The sequence below is a fragment of the Crinia signifera genome, chromosome 9 (assembly GCF_055691185.1).
Source record: "Crinia signifera chromosome 9, ASM5569118v1, whole genome shotgun sequence".
In the NCBI taxonomy this organism is placed as follows: Eukaryota; Metazoa; Chordata; class Amphibia; order Anura; family Myobatrachidae; genus Crinia; species Crinia signifera.
This window is the reverse complement of record NC_139225.1, coordinates 17,559,224-17,576,681: the sequence shown is the minus strand read 5'-3', so window position 1 is coordinate 17,576,681 and position 17,458 is coordinate 17,559,224. Positions and strand designations below refer to the sequence as shown.

The 17,458-nt window shown below is 46.2% G+C and overlaps 1 protein-coding gene across 1 annotated transcript; it reads left to right on the top strand.

Moving 5' to 3' along the window:
• Nucleotides 1-850: 850 nt before the first annotated feature.
• LOC146036499 (vomeronasal type-2 receptor 26-like) lies at nucleotides 851-17,119 on the top strand. The gene is made up of 9 exons (XM_083160485.1): nucleotides 851-928; nucleotides 2,502-2,588; nucleotides 2,781-2,944; nucleotides 5,199-5,408; nucleotides 8,713-9,001; nucleotides 12,672-13,511; nucleotides 14,579-14,791; nucleotides 15,002-15,125; nucleotides 16,221-17,119. Exons 1-9 carry the CDS (start codon nucleotides 851-853, stop codon nucleotides 17,117-17,119), a joined length of 2,904 nt encoding a protein of 967 aa, XP_083016611.1.
• The last annotated feature ends 339 nt before the right edge of the window (nucleotides 17,120-17,458 follow it).

Below are 17,458 nucleotides of genomic sequence, written 5' to 3'. Positions count from 1 at the left end.
TGGTTGGGTGGAAGAAGGACAGAGTAGGGAATCTGGAAGGAGGGGAGGGGGCGGGAAAGGAGGAGCTGAGGAAAAATTTGATGAGATTTTGTGACTCCATTTTAGAGAATGAGGAGCAAATAAGAGATGGGAAGGGAGCAGGGCCGGTGTAAGGCTTCTCAGCACCCTAGGCAAAACTTCAACCTACTCCCCCCCCCCCCACGGGAAGGTGGGCAAGTCCCCTGCTTTCTCTGGAGGTCCTCTGCACCCTCCCCTTTGCCACCCACAACAGAGTACAAGGAGGAGGGGGCAGCAATGTAGGGAAGTATGTCTCAAAGGAAAGTATGGAGGTGAGGTCTTAGAAGTTCCACAGCCGCCACCTGCATTAAGTACAACAAGGATCCTCATAGACATCCTTGATTTTTTGATTGGCAGACCTGGTGGCGCCCCCCCAGATCCCGGCACCCTAGGCAGCTGCCTAATGGTAGAGCCGGCCCTGAAAGGGAGATGTGGAGAGATGGACAAGGGTGTTGAAAGTCTCAAGGAGATTGGAGGACAGAGAGGAGATGGTCGATTGGAAAATAATTAGTTAGCAAGGGAGAGGGCGGAGCTGTAGGTAGATGAATTTGAAGTGGAGTTTTTTTCCAACTAATGAGCATTGTCGCAGGACCTGATCGGTTTGGAGTGCCAGGGTTGGTGTTTGTTGTAGAAGGAGGCTGACTTGTTGGGGCAGTCCCGCGGCTAGGGGAGTACGGCGAGTATACAGGGAGGAGGACAGGACAATGAGGTTCACAGTCTCAAGATTGCTTGTGGTGATGGTGGATTTGGGCATGGAGAGGGGTGGAGCAGATGACAGAGTGAAAGAGAGTTGATGGTGGTCAGAGACGAAGCAGGGAGAGTTGAACAAGTCAGGGAGACCATAAAGATGGGCGACAACGAGGTCAATGGGGTTTCCCTGACAATGGGTAGAGGTGGAGGTCAATTTAAAAAAAAGGCCAAAGGAAGGGGAAAGGCCAGGTTGGTGATGTTAGGAGGGATGTTAAAGTCACCGATAATGATGAAGGAGAGGCCAGCAGAGAGAAAGTTTGGAAGCCAGATAGCATATCAGTCGAGGATATTGGTTGGGCTGGGGTGATAGATGCCCAAAAAATGGAGCGAATTGAGTAAAGGAGATGGATAGAATGTTGCTCATGGTTGAGAAAGAGAGGGATGGTCAGGAGGAAGGACACAATGGATTCAGTTGGGAGATACACAGTTATTATTTTGAATAAATAACTATTTTTAAACTTTTTAATTTAAAAAATAAACTGCCCGGCTTTCAGATTCACTGGTCATGTATGGCCAGCGAGATATCTAAACGCTGTGTGTGAGTGTGTATTATATAAATAAACAAATACCTATGTGTAAGTTATATATTATGTTTTGTGGATTTACGTGTTACTCATTGCTGTTTTTTAGCATTACACATTATTACTTTTTTCACAAGTGAAGCCCATGACAGCGCAGACTGAGGGGTATATTCCCTCTGATAAAAAAAGTTAGAATTAAAATGATTCATATGTAAGTACATATTACAGAGATCTTGCCTTTGAGATATAATGATTTAAAACAATCCCAGTGGATATCTTCCAGCAATGATCATAATTGAGTTATGATAAATTATAATTATATAATATAGTTCAGAAAGTATAATCATCAAAGCTAAATATACGGTGTAGAAGCTGAGAATAATTACAGTGACAAGCTGGCGGCAGGATAAGAGGCGTTGCAGAAAGTCCCAGCGCAACGAGGAAATGTTTTCCCTCAGGATCGGTCACAATATAAATCCTAGCATCAATCAGAACTGTTGGACAGCTCCATCCCGACCAAATCAGGGGCCACAGCGGCTGCTCCCAGCAGGTAAGTTACCTCTACCTCTGACTGTCACCATTGACCTGTAATACTCCTCAGCTTCCTCACTTCCACATATACACAAGCTAGGCACAGGGGGAAATGTATCAAACATTCTAACGAGCAGAGACGTGAGGTTGTTAGTAGCAACCTATAAGTGTATAGATGTATTAAATAAACACTATAAAATGATAGATTGTTTGATACATCTCTTCCATCATTTTCAATGAGGTCAAATTTAAAAAAGCACAACATTGACGATCACATGGCAAGCTAGGTCTGATCTTATTGGGCTAGGGCTAACACTAGGCAGGCCTTGACACCAGGGTGTTACGGCCAACAAAATAAAAAAGTGGGGACATGTATCTATTAAGTAAGAGGACCCAGAGTATACCATGTCCCCCGTTGTGCCCACTGCTATGCGTCACCCCGAAACTGCTCTGTTCTGTCCCCTGCTCCCTATTTCCTGACCCCCCTCCCCCAATTATATAATTATATTATATATACTTCACTGCAGTGTGAACCATATTTTATATTGTTATTCCCCTAATGAAGTTTCACTTACTTGGCAACTAAACGCGTCAGTCCAGTTTGGAATTCCAGTATTAGGACTAACTTTTCTCTATCCTTAGGTGGAGGAGACATTGCTGGGAGCTATCTTGCTGATGAGCATTTCCCCACAAGAGGACTTGGCTATTAAAGGGAGGAATAAACACCAGGTACATTTTAAATATTAAACTTTTTTAATACTTTATGTTGGGCGAATTTTGTTTTGACATAATGGAACCGAGATTTTGCCTAGGAGAAGACTGATCAGATGAAATGGTCAGCTCCTCCTATGCTCATCCCAACCTTAACTAAATCTAGAAGCTCTCTCTCTCTCTACTGGTATCTTTCCTTCACTGTTCCAGCATGCAGTGATTACTCCCATTCTGGAAAAACACAATTCTGACCAAAACTGTCTCTCAACTACTGTCCTATGTCTCAGCTCCCATGCCTCTCGAAGCTACTTGATACTCGTCTACTCTAGCCTTACACACTTTCTTAATGACTACAACTTCGTGGACCTACTTCAGTCAGGCTTTCGTTCCCAACACTCCCCAGAGACAGCACTGACTAAAGTAGTGAATGATCTGGTCACTGCTAAGTCTAAAGGCCACTACTCTCTTCTTCCTCTGCTAGATCTCTGCTGCATGTGACACTGGTGATCATTCCATTCTAATACAAACACTTAAATCCCTAGGCCTTAAAGACACAGCACTTTCTTGGTTCTCATCCTACCTGTCTAATTGATCTTTCAGTGTTCGCTACTCTGATTCTACCTTCTCCTAACTACCTCTGTCAGTCCGAGATCCGCAAGGCTCAGTCTTGGGTCCTCTACTTTTCTCAATCTATACCTCCTCTCTTGGCATACTAATCAGCTCTTTTGGATTTCAGTATCATCCGTACACAGATGATACTCAAATCTACCTATCCTCCCCAGACCTGTCCGCACCTGGATTGGGCCAAGTCTCTGAAAGCCTTTCTGCTGTTTCATCATGGATGTCATCTCGCCATCTCAAACTAAATATTTAAAAAACAGATTATATTTCCAGGACCAATGGTAGTTACTCACCAGATATCACTATCACTGTTCAGAACAGGACAATCAGTCCTACTCAACGAGCTCGCTGCCTGGGTTCTGACTCAGAACTGTCCTTTGTTCTCCCACATTAAATCTGTCACAGAATTGTGCTACATGCATCTAAAAAACATAAAAAATATGTCCGTATGTTACACAAGACACAGCTAACACTCTAATCCGTGCCCTCATCATCTCCTGCATTGGTTATTGCAATAGTTTCTCCACTGGTTTACCCAGTACAGATTCTCACTATGGCAATCCATCTGTGATGCTAATGTTCCTCGACAGATATTTATCATCTGTGGATCCCCCATTACAAGTACTCTATCATATTCAAAATAAAAAACTTTTACTTACACACAAGGCCAATAACCAAACTACACCAATGTACATCTCTTCTCTCATAGTATTTCCCAACCCAACCTCTCCGCTCCTAACAAGACCTACATCTCTCTCACCCACATGCACTACTCACTCCCATTCACAATTACAGGATTTTCTTTGGGCTGTACCCACTGTGGAGTCCCCTCCCACGCACAATAATACTCTCCTCTAGTCTCCAAGCCTTTAAGTGTTCCCTCAAAACTCACCTCTTCAGGCAGCTTATCAGATTCCAGAACCAGCCAAATGACCTCCATAAACCTTTCCTACCTATCACATCCCCACTGTACAGTCTACACATATCCTCACTTATTTCTTTCTTTACTTTCCCATCCTCCTGACCACAGCGGCCATGGTCATCATTGCTGTAGTAGCGACATCCAGGTATCCAACTTACGCCACAAGAATTGCACGTGAAGGTCTACTAAGGCATAAGAGGATTCAAAGCAGGTTATGGCACTGCTTCACTCCTGGTTGGCAATTGCTTCTCTAATAAAACTGCAGTACAGTGCTGAGTAGCCACATGTGGATATTACACTATAGAGTACAATATACAGGAACTGTAGCACGGTCTGAGAAGTATCCCGTGCACAGTATAATAAATACAGGTCCTTTTTAATACAAAAAAAAATTGCTGAACAAACTACATTATCAAATTCACCAAGCCCTGAGCATTATTTTCTGCTGGGCACTACAGAATACCCTAATGGCCCAAAGTTAGGTCTGGTGTCTGTGGCATAGAGGTTAAAGCAATACTTTACGATGCCAGCATCCAGATTTTGAATCTGGTTAAGGCACATTGGCAGCTGGAAATCTTTTTAAATTAATCATCACTACACTATACAGTAATTATGATTATTATTATATTTTGCGGAAGAGACACTCGTAAAGCATCTCACAGGGTGAGCTTAGTTAATCCCAGAAAATGCCCGTGTTACACCCCTAAACAACCGGCGCCTGCCAATCACCTTGCGAGCAGGCAGTGAAGGCACGCCTTTGCATGGTCTGTTCTCAAGGGGAACCCTTCCATGTGCACAGCTTACCGTGTGAATTAGATAATCAGCAGAGCTGCGAATTCACAGCCCTGCACATCGGTCTGAATCGGGCCCTGAACCACAATATGCCACATTGAGATATAATATGCCGCTGTGACCAGGCACAATGCGCCTGGTGTATCAATCTATGCGCCATAGGGAGGATAGATCAGTATTTGCCCATTATTGTAGCAACTACATTGCCAATTTTCAAGTACACCTCTATGGCTCATATAAATTGGCACCATACACCAGGTAACCTAGACACTTTGCCATTCTTTCTGTGGCAGATCGGTAATGTGCATCCAGTTCCTGCTGTGTGTCCTGGCCTTGCCTCTCTGCTGTGTTGTGGCTCCGAGCTGTCTCTTCACCACCCCATCTCTGACAGACTACACTGAGGAAGGAGACATCATGTTAGGCATGGTCCATCCTATAAGTGCCAGTAAAACTAAGCCGCTCATTGTATTCTCCAGTCGCCCAGATCCACATCCATGTGTCCTGTGAGTATTAATATTCATACAATCGCTGAGTGCTCCTCAGATTATAAGTGTAGTTATAATGGGTTATATTGTATAATGTAGGGAATTTATACTCTGTACACTGGTTGTTGTGGGTAGCCTATTTGTCTACTGTACTGTATATCTAATTTAAATTCCTTTGGGTACACATATGAAGAACACGGCTTGCCAATATAATACACTTATCCACCTTGCCAGGATATTCTGAGCAAGTGAAATATGAGCCAATTAAATTCTCTCATTCACAAGTAAAAAAATCGAGCTGTCCAATTTCCCACACTGAAAATTATATTACTGTTCTCCCCATGGTCAAGAGAGCTCTGGAGCTAATATATAATTTGCTGCTCCAGAGGTGTGGCCTCCTGAACATGGACTTTCATGATGTCCCACCGGCGGTGAGGGGCCATTGGTACCAGGTTGAAGGGCACTGCCTGATGTGTCCTTAGGATGCAGCAGGTATTATAATGTAGGGCAGCGATGGTGCCACCCATATAGTGGAGATGACAACAGGATGCAAAATAAACTTCAAGAGATCTACTGAGAATATAACTTCAGTCAATGGGGGTAATTCTAGTTGACTCTGTAAGCTGTGAAGCGGGCAGCTTGCCTCGGAATGACACTGGCCTACTGCCCTGGCGAATACAACCCCCCCCCCCCCACCAACGTTTTCCCTTGCAACCATGCAATGGTTGGCGACCATCTAATGATTTCTCCGAGTCCTACCTGCACAAATATAAGTCAGTGGAGATTGACTTTGTATTTGCGGGTGCCTGGGACAAAGACAGGGTGGGCGGCTGACATCACATCGACCTGACACGTACCCATGGGAACAGCCAGTGTTTTCATGGGGATGCCCATGAAGCACTGGGCATTCCCATTTCCCAGAGACGCACCGCAGCTCTCAGCCCCCATCCCTCCCTCCCCTCTGTGAATGGACCGGTGACATTGTAAATCACTGAGGCCGTTCACAGTCGGGCTTTGCACATGCGCAGAAATTCGCAAATCCCGACCATTGGGGCAGGGACCGAATTCCGTTTACAGCGAAAGAACCAGAATTGGCCCCAATGTCCAGGCCAGCAGAGGTCAGTATGGGATATAGAAGGCATAAGTTGGGTTTTCAGGTCAGGAGAGGTCAGTATGGGATATAGAGGGTATAAGTTAGGGTTTCAGGTTCAGGAGAGGTCAGTATGGGATATAGGGTTTATAAGTTGGGGTTTCAGGGTCAGGAGAGGTCAGTATGGGATATCTGGTTGGTATAAGTTGGGTTTCAGGGTCAGGAGAGGTCAGTATGGGATATAGAGGGTATAAGTTGGGTTTCAGGTTCAGGAGAGGTCAGTATGGAATATAGGGGGTATAAGTTGGGTTTCAGGTTCAGGAGAGGTCAGTATGGGATATAGGGTTTATAAGTTGGGGTTTCAGGGTCAGGAGAGGTCAGTATGGGATATCTGGTTGGTATAAGTTGGGTTTCAGGGTCAGGAGAGGTCAGTATGGGATATAGGGGGTATAAGTTGGGTTTCAGGTTCAGGAGAGGTCAGTATGGGATATAGGGTTTATAAGTTGGGGTTTCAGGGTCAGGAGAGGTCAGTATGGGATATAGAGGGTATAAGTTTTGTTTTCAGGTTCAAGGAAGATCATTATGGGATATAGGGGGTATAAGTTAGGCTTTCAGGGGCAGGAGAGGTCAGTATGAGATATAAGGTTTATAAGTTGGGCAGGAGAGGTCAGTGTGGTATATAGAGGGTATAATTTGGGTGTTCCAGTCAGGAGAGATCAGTATGGGATATAGAGGGTATAAATTTGGTTTTCAGGTCAGGAGAGATCAGTATGGGATATAGATGATATAAGTTAAATTTTCAGGTCAGGAGAAGTCAGTGTGGGATATACAGGGTATAAGTTGGATTTACAGGTCAGGAGAGGTCATTATGGGATATAAAGGGTATAAGCTGGGTTTTCAGGTCAGAAGAGATCAGTATGGGATATAAAGGGTATAAGTTGGGCTTTCGGTGTCAGGAGAGGTCAGTGTGGTATGTAGAGGGTATAAGTTGGGCTTTCGAGGTCAGGAGAGGTCAGTGTGGTACATAGGTGCCGATTCTGTGGGTGCTTGAGGTCCCGAACACCCATGGAAATTGATGAGCACCCACCCGCTCAACAGCGACCCACCCGCCCGTATCCCACTGCACTCCCCTTCCCTCGTCACTGCCACAGGTACTGTGTGCTCATTTATGTACCTGCACTGTGGGGGAATTTATGTATTTGGCACTGTGGGGGCATTTATGTATTTGGCACTGTGGGGGCATTTATGTATTTGGCACTGTGGGGGGGGATTTTTGTACCTGCACTGTGTGGGCATTTATGTATTTGGAACTGTTGCCATAATTTCAATATTGGAGACAACTGTGCTACGTAATATAAATTAGTATTATTTTGTGGCCACGCCCCTTTTCCATGAAGCCACTCCCCTATATTTTTGGCTTGAGCACCCACCAGCAAAAACATAAATCGGCACCTATGGTGTATAAGTTGGGTTTTCAGGTTAGGAGGGGTCAATAAGTTGGGTTTTCAGGTCAGGAGAGGTCACTACTGGATATAAAGGGTATAAGTTGGGTTTTCAGGTCAGAAAAGGTCAGTATGGGATATAGAGGATATAAGTTGGGTTTTCAGGTCAGGAGAGGTCAGTATATAGGGGGTATAAGTTGGGTTTTCAGGTCAGGAGAGGTCAGTATGGGATATAGAGGGTATAAGTTGGGTTTTCAGGTCAGGAGAGGTCAGTATGGGATATAGAGGGTATAAGTTGGATTTTCAGGTCAGGAGAGGTCAGTATGGGATATAGAGGGTATTAGTTGGGTTTTCAGGTTCAGGAGAGGTCAATATGGGATATAGAGGGTATAAGTTAGGTGTTCAGGTCAGGAGAGGTCAGTATGTGATATAGAGGGTATAAATTGAATTTTCAGGTCAGGAGAAGTCAGTATGGGATATAGAGGGTATAAGTTGGTTTGTCAGGTTCAGGAGTGATCAGATATAGAGGGTATACGGTGGGTTTTTAGGTTCAGCTGAGGTCAGTATAGGATTATTGGGTACAAGTTAAGTTTTCAGGAGAAGTTAGTATTGGATATAACTGATATCTTATGATTTAGGAGAGATCGAGATCATTACAAGATACAACATCAATCTCCAATATAGTACCTTATTGCTGTATACTCCTATGACAGGCTCTGTATCTGTAGGGTGAAGCTCTCTATGGTATGATGGATAGGAACTGATATATACATGTACCTGGTATCTCCAGTTTCAGGACAGAGCTGTACAAATCGATTCTTGCTCTGTTATTTGCGGTCAAAGAAATCAACAATGATCCGTATCTTCTACCAAATATCACCCTGGGCTTCCATATGTATGACTCCTGCTACTCAGAGACTACTGCTCTTCAGGCCACTTTTCAGCTGACCTCAGGTGGTGGAAACTATGGCCCAAACTATAACTGTGATTACCATCCTTTTCCACCGGCTGTTATTGGAGATACATCAAGCTCGTCACTGGTAATAGGAAGAGTGTTTGGCCTTTGGAGGGTACCTCAGGTAAGCAGCCCATGCAAGATGAGTGATGTGAATGGATGTTTTAAGAATACTTAATGGTCGGGGACTGACACCTTCTTTGTCTATGTCTTATATAAATTGGTGAAAACAGATCATCCAGAAATTGAGGTTACCTAAAGCTTTTATTCATGCTATGGTGTTTCGACAGGGGAGAGTGGACCTATGAGAGCAGGGGGTGTGGTTTGTATCTGAGGAGGATCCGCCAGAGGGAGGGGCCACTTCTGAGCATGCTCAGGACATGCATAGTGTCAGGGACCCACAAGAGTTGCAGGTCCGCTGATGGGGTTTTGTTCCACAGCCACCAGTGCAAAAAATGTTGCCATAAATAAAACCAAGGGAGCCTGCGTTTTGGCCTCCTACAGATGTGTCCACATACATCTTGGCGTATTTAGTAATTAACATAAATTTATAGCATAGTTTAGACCTAACACTGTTAAATATGGGGTGTCCAGTCTACCCTTTAACAGTCCTACTCAGAGCCATGTCCACCTCCACATACTGTATACAAGGGCTCGATGAGAAACAAGCACTTAGGGACTATGGAAATATATATTTTTACTCCATATACTGTACAATACCCATAAATATGCCTTTCATCTCTTGTGGCATCTCAGTACACGTGTGGCATATCATACCTGCCAACTTTTCTAGGATGTGAAGAGTGACCTGCCACTCCGGCGCGGCTGCTCCCAAAAAGGAGACGGGACCACCTGTGGAGAGGTGGGGCAATAAGCAGAGTGGGAGCGGCCGCGCACCTCAACCCCCGTTGAGGCACTCCCCCAAGCAACTGGGCAGCCCCTGTCTCCCCTCCCTGCATCAACAGATGCTGTGCACAGTGGTGATCACTGATTCTCCCAACATTGCCCCTCATTACTGACACTGAGACATGGGTGTGGGATAGAGGTATGGGTATATTCACTCATACTGGGAGCCTCTTTTGTGAGTATCATAGCAAGCAAACCACTTTTAACTGTTCAGGGGCGTTTACAGAGCCGGCCCTAGCCTAAATGATGCCCTAGGCAAGATTTTGGCTGGTGCCCCCTAGCACCGCCACTAGTTCCGCCTCTTACCCTGCTCCCCTTTCCCAGCACCATCAACCCTCATCATAGCAGTCATCATTTTGGTGCTCCTACCCGCAATATTTTAAATAGAAACAGTGCACACATTCGGTGCACAGCCCAAACAGGGGTGTGTTCTTGTTGGGAAGGGGCATGGCCACACAATTTTACCCCCAATTCAAATTATGCCACACAGTAGTGCAACTTTATTCACATTATATCATGCGATGGTGTCCCTTATTCATGTTACATCACACTGTAATACCACTTTACCTTATATACATTACTCGTCACATTATTCATATTATACCCTTAGAAAAAAATCCTGAGAAAATATTGTATTTTAAGCACCTCCATGGCCACACTGCAACCCAGCACAAAGCAGTGTGTGCTGGGCAGAGGAGAAGATCTGCAGCTGCTGCTGTCACTTAAGGGGAGGGGGCCTGGGTAATTTGTACCCCCTACCCCTTTCTCTCTGCACCCCTGATAATACCACACAGTAATGCCCCTTACACATGACACACATTAATAATGTCCTTATAACCATAATTCCCCTTACACATTATGCCAACCTTTATTAATGCCCTTCATACACATAATGACACACATAGTGCCCCTTACACATATGTTGCACATTATTAATGCCCTTATACACATGACACACATAATGCCCATTACACATATGTTTCACATTATTAATGTCCTTATACACGACACACATAATGCCTGTTACACATATGTCGCACATTATTAATGCATTTATACATGACACACATAATGCCCCTTACACATATGCCGAACACTATTGCACAACCAACCCACCCGCATACAGCACTCACACAGCCGCTAACACTGGGACCTCTGCCTCTGCTTGGATACAGATGTTTCCTCATACATCTTGACTCAATAGGCCATGCAGCTCCTGGCCAGTTCTGCTAACATTGGGTGCCTTTTTTGCTGAAAATTCGTCTTATTTGCATTGTTATGACCAGCACACACAAGGAGCTCCGATGATTAAAATTATATGCGGCATGCCTATATTCTGTGTGCGACTGTGGCTGTACCTGCATATGGAATGCTATGTTACAGTGATTTCCATGAATACACTACTTCATATGCAGATACAACCTCACTCACACACAGAATATAGGCATGCTGCATATCATTTTAATCAGCAGAAGCTGCTGATGCCCCTAGGCATTCCAAATGCCCTAGGCAATTGCCTAGTTTGCCTATGCCTAAGGCCGGCCCTGGGCGTTTAGAAGATTTGGAGGCCTGCGTGCAGCCTCCTCTGGCCAGCCCCCACCTCTCTGCTGGGAGTAGCGCAGAGTAGAAGGGTCTGAGCACTAGAGCACTCAGATCCTTCTGTGCATTCACAGATCTCCTTAGAAATGGCACAAAAGCCAGCGATTCTGCACCCGCAGCATTGTGGAATCTGAGTACTACAGCACTCAGAATCCATGCACAGATTGCGGGAAAAATGGCATGGTGGCCATTTTTACAGAAATGTATGCAGCGCTCCTGGACTGCATCAGTATTTTAAAAATGGGTGCAGCCAGGGCCGGATTTCCTACTAGGCGTGTGAGGCACATGCCTATGGGCGGCACCTGGGGGTGGCAAGGCATACCCCTTTCTCGGTGGAGGGAGGATCGCAGGAGGGAGTGTCGCGGGGAATACGTGAATCACGGGAGGGGGAGTCGCGGGGACCGCAAAATGTGGGAGGGTGTCATGGGGGTTGTGGGGGGGGGGGGGGTTGTGTGCGTGTGAGTCGGTCCGCCAATCGTGCGAGGGGAGGGGGGCTTAACGACCAGGACGAGGCTTCATTTTGGGGTGAGGCTGACGTCACCAAGCCCTGCCCCCACGACCGGCAGCCGCATTAATTTGCGGTCCGTGGATGGCGGGAAGGGGCTAAAATGACAAGAAATGACCCGATTCACGAAATTCAGAAATTTATACCGCGGGGAAGGGGGGAGCAGGGGCTGTGGCTACAATGTGGGAGACTTGCCTACCTTCCTGGGGGGCCGGGAAGGGGACCCGATTTGCGGGGTAGGCAAATATGATGGATTGTAGTGGTCATGTGCGAGGATATACAGTGTCAAAAAAAGGGCCTTTTTTATACGCAATCCCGGCACAACTTGACTGACAGGGAGATGGCATTTGTTGTGGTAACCAGATGGCGCCCGGGTGATATCGAGGATGGTGTGCGACGTTAGCGCTGGGCTAGATCAGCCTGTTTCTATCGCACACTTGTGGACAGGGCCGCTGAAAGTGCTGCCGGCCCCGGCAATAAAGGGGGCATGGTTAACAGGAGGGTGTGGCCAGTGGGGGGTGTGTGGCCACATCCCTGTAAAAAAATTGTAATGAATTTGCAGGGGGTGCGGACTGTGCTGCTGCAGCAGCCTATGCTCTCTAATCCCACTCCTGGTCTCTGCAGCAGGGGAAGGGGGCACGGGAATCAGGACCCTCCATCAGATCCAGGGCCAGGTACAAAAAAGGCACCCGTTCCCCCCTCCCCCCCCCACGTAAGGTGCAAATATGTTCTTTTTGGAGGTATGAAGTGCTTGCTCAGTGTGGTGTCCTGTATATATTTCCAGGTCAGCTTTATTACACCTGTTCCAGCCCTGAGCAACAAAGTGGACTTTCCGTCATTCTTACGGACTAGCGTGAGTGTTGCGAATCAGCCGCAAGCCGTGATTGAACTGTGCCTGAGATTTGGCTGGACCTGGATAGGGATATTTATTTCCTCACAAGACTATTACCTGCAAGTGGCTACAACCCTCAAACGTGAATTGGCCAGGAACGAGATTTGCATTGCATTTTATGAAGCGGTGGACTATGTTCGTAGCAGTGCGGTCCTCCCAGAGATCATAGAAAAGGTCCGCAGATCAACAGCCACCGTGATCCTTCTCTTCTGTTCCCCTGCCGAGGTTAGCATGATTTTAATTGGGGTCCTCCAACATAATCTCTTAGGAAAAGTGTGGATTGGCACCGAATCCTGGTTCACCACACCGGTATTCCAGCAAAAGCAGTTCTGGGACATTCTCAATGGCACCATCGGGATCGCAAAAAGTCGGAATATACTGCCACACTTTGCCAGCTTCCTCCAAACTCTCCACCCATCCACATACCCCAGGATGCTCTCCATCCAACAGTATTGGGAGAGATTATTTAACTGCAGGTGGGCTGTGTTTAAGACCAATAACAGCGTAGTATCTGGTGTAGGCCCAGGCAGTCAGAATTGTACAGGGATGGAGAAGCTGGTAACAGATGACATCAAGGAGTACAATGACCCGACGTCACAAGCCGTGTATATGGCCCACAGCGCTCTCTACGCCATTGCTCACGCTCTCCACAACCTGCTGACCTGTGAATCTGGCAAAGGACCCTTCGCTGGGAAGTCTTGTGCTGATAAACATGATATTAAACCTTGGCAGGTAAATTCTTCCAGCTGTGATGCCAGATGACTATTATGAGGTGAGGTCGGCTGAGGGCACATGAGAAATCCAGATAAGAAGACATGCAACTTGGGTTAGATTTTATGTTATTTTCTTACCACTTTTATACAGAAACCCCTTATGCCAGATCCAGTTTTGGGACATTTCTATGAAAACCCAAACTATCAGAACCATCATCTCCCAGGCCCTGTAGGTTCCACGTGACCCCAATCACCACAGCTAGGAAGTAGCTACTGTATTCCCGTGCCCCTCTCTTACCAACACGTAACCTTGGCCTTGGCCTGCAACACCGGACGTCTGTGGTAGCATGTTCCCATAAAGGATGGATGTGCTCCCGGGTAGGTTTTCACACTGCCCACAGTTAATTATGGATACTGCATATGCCCTGATTTCAGGACTTTTCATAGTGATACATTATCCCCACTGTCCAGCATCTTACAAGACAAATCAATAATAGACTTAGTAAGAGCATGGAATAGGTGATCTCCACTCATCGATGTTGAGTACAGCCACATGGCAACTTGGAGTAATGTAAATAAGAGAAGGCACCATGTGTCTGATTAAAGGGGGGACCAGCCATAATGTGTGTGTGTGTGTGTGCGTGGGGGGGGGGGTACAGGTACTGGCACTTCGGAGGAACGATGTCTCTGCTAGACTCTAATGTAAATGTGGCTGTGCCTCACACATGGTGGAGGTTGAGGTACAAAATCCCTGGGCTCCTGCATGACCGGGCCATGGGACTTTGCACCCAATAGTACCATCCTTTCCCCTTAGCACCTCTGGAATAACTGCATGCAAATAATTGTAGCCACATTAGTATTCCCTATAGGCCTATGCATGGGTCAAGAAAAAGACTCGTCAGTCACTGCTAAATATATATCCTGTTATTTTAATATGTATATATTCCAAATACCTCTGCCTCATAATGGAATGCGCACCTCCCCCCCAAAAATGGGGTGGGTGGGGGAGGAGGTCTCCATCAGTTTATTCCTTGCAGTGACATAACAGTTGTTAAAATATTTCTATATAATATATTTCTATATCAGCTTCTTTATCACTTGAGAAGAGTCCATTTTGTGACCACTGCCGGGGAAGAAGTGTCATTTGATGCTAACGGTGACATCAACGGCCACTTTGATATTCTGAACTGGCGCCTGAAAGATAACATGGGTCAGTACGTGAAAGTCGGGACTGTCAGCGCCAGTCAGGGATTCTCCATCAATGACAGCGCCATCTTCTGGGCTGGAGGACCGGGAAAGGTGATTTTCCATACACATGCTAGTATCATGCATTATTAAAACCAACCTAGCGTTCTTGTACTGTTTTAGTGATAGACAGAGATTATTTATTACTGTATGTTTGTTATGTCCATTTATTACTGAATACTATACACTTAAATGCCTTATTCTAAGCATTATGAAAATCACAGGAAAGCACAGATACTGTATGTGTTCTGTTTGTTATCCCAGGTTCCAGTATCAGTCTGCAGTCGTAGCTGCCATCCTGGCTACAGGATGACGCCACGGAGGGGTGAGCCGGTCTGCTGCTTTGACTGCGTTCTGTGCCCGGAAGGGATGATTTCCAACCAAACAAGTCAGTATTATTCCCACACTCTGCTCAGTACTGATTCTTTACACATTTAATAAGTGGATCCACATTGTGGTAGGGATGACCCAGGTTGGCAGTGTGACACTGTGTGAGTGCTCATCCAGTTTGGCAGTGTGGAACTGTTAGGATCAGCCAGGATGGCAGTATGGTACTCTGGGAGGGATCAGCAAGGTTGGGGGTGTGATACTGTTGGAGGGATCAGCCATGTTGGTGGTGTGGCACTGTGTGAGTGATCGTCCAGGTTGGCAGTTTGGCATTGTAGGAGGGATCAGCCAGGTTGGGGGTGTGGCACTGTAGGAGAAAGATCAGCTAGGTTGGCAGTGTGGCACTGTGGTAGAGATCAGCCAGTTTGGGAGTGTGGCACTGTGGTAGAGACCTTCCAGAATGGCGGTGTGGCACTGTGGGAGGGATCAGCCAGGTTGGGGGGGTGGCACTGTAGGAGGGATCAGCCAGGTTAGCAGTGTGGAACAGTGGTAGAGATCAGCCAGGATGGCAGTGTGGCACTGTGGGAAGAATCAGCCAGGATGGTGGTGTGGCCCTGTGGGAGGGATTAGCCAGGTTGGCAATGTGGCACTGTGGTATAGATCAACCATGTAGGCAGGGTAGTACTGTGGGAGAGATCAGCCAGGTAGACAGTGTGGCACTGTGAGAGGGTTCAGCCCGGTTGGCGGTGTGGCACTGTGGGAGTGATCAGCCATATTGGGAGTGTGGCACTGTAGGAGGGATTAGTCAGTTTGGCGGTGTGGCACTGTAGGAAGGATCAGCCAGGTTGGCGGTGTGGCACTGTTGGAGGGATAAGGCAGGTTGGTGGTGCGGTACTGTGGGAGTAATCAGTCAGGCTGGCGATGAGGGGAGGCACCAGATGGGATGGGTGTATCATAGCTTAAGGTATCGATCTCAAATATGCAGCAAGTACAAGAACTCTCCTTTACTGCAGTCCTCCTAAATGCCCCCCTCTTTGTCATTCTGCCCTTTCCAGCGCAAGTGAGTGCAAATCAGGGGATGAAAAATGGACGCATGAAGTCATGTTCTATGTGCTGGAGCAGTACAGATCTTACTTTGCTTAATATTATTTTGCAGATTCTACGGCTTGCTTCAATTGTCCAGAAGACCAGTGGTCAAATAATGAAAGAACCAAATGCAATCCCAAGGTCATCGAATTTCTCTCCTATGAGGAACCCTTAGGCTTGGTGATGGTATCCTTCTCCATGATCTTCTCTTTGGTCACAGTGATGGTGCTGTGGGTATTTTTCAAGTTCCGGGACACAGCAGTGGTGAAAGCGAATAACCGCAACCTCAGCTACCTCCTCCTACTGTCCCTGATGTTCTGCTTTCTCTGCTCCTTGGCATTCATCGGCCACCCATCAAGACTGACCTGCATCTTCAGACAAGCTCTCTTTGGGGTCATCTTCTCTCTGTGCATCTCCTGCATCTTGGCCAAAACCATCATCGTTGTCATTGCCTTTAGAGCAACCAGACCAGGTAGCAATTTGAGGGTATGGATTGGTTTCCAGACAGCTCTTCTCATTGTCCTCACTTCAAACTCTGTCCAGGTGGTTATTATCCTGGTGTGGCTGGTAAGGTTCCAACCATTTCTTGAGCCCAATTATCATCTTTTAACCGGCGTCATCCTCATGGAATGTAACGAAGGTTCTGTCTTCATGTTCTACTGCACCATTGGATACTTGGGCTTCTTGGCCTCGATCAGTTTAGTTGTGGCCTTTCTGGCTAGAGACTTACCAGACAGCTTCAATGAGGCCAAATACATCACCTTCAGCATGCTGACCTTCCTTAGTGTCTGGGCGACTTTCATTCCAGCCTATCTCAGCACTAAGGGCAAATATGTTGTTGCCAGTGAGATATTTGCCATATTACTGTCCAGTTTTGGTCTTTTGTGCTTTATATTTGGCCCCAAGTGCAACATCATCCTCCTGAAGCCATCAATAAACACAAGAGATTATTTAAGGTCAAAGAGCTAAATTAAACACCACAAGAAATATTTTCAAAGAATAAAGATGAGCTACCTACATCAGAAGGAGTGTTCCATAGTCATAAGTTCATGGCCCTACTAAAGCTACACCTCACTGTGCTCTCCAGTCTCCCTATGTCTGATGGCCTCATAGATAACATCAGGCTACTTACTTTGGAGTGGAAGCTGTGACGTTTTATACCTAAATTGGGTCAATTATTTATGTTACATACCTACGTTGGGAAGTGTAAGGAAGCGTCATAAGCTTTAGTCATTAAAAAACCTTTATATATTTGTAATGTGATGGAGATATACCAGGTTGATGAGCTCTGTGTAAAATGTTGATGTT

Excerpts from the sequence above, each read along its gene's own strand:
- LOC146036499 (XM_083160485.1), top strand. The coding sequence starts at position 851 with ATGGTGGTCAGAGACGAAGCAGGGAGAGTTGAACAAGTCAGGGAGACC. Across the intron at positions 9,002-12,671 it reads GCCTTTGGAGGGTACCTCAG|GTCAGCTTTATTACACCTGT; the intron begins GTAAGCAGCCCA and ends ATATATTTCCAG. Across the intron at positions 14,792-15,001 it reads GGGCTGGAGGACCGGGAAAG|GTTCCAGTATCAGTCTGCAG; the intron begins GTGATTTTCCAT and ends TTGTTATCCCAG.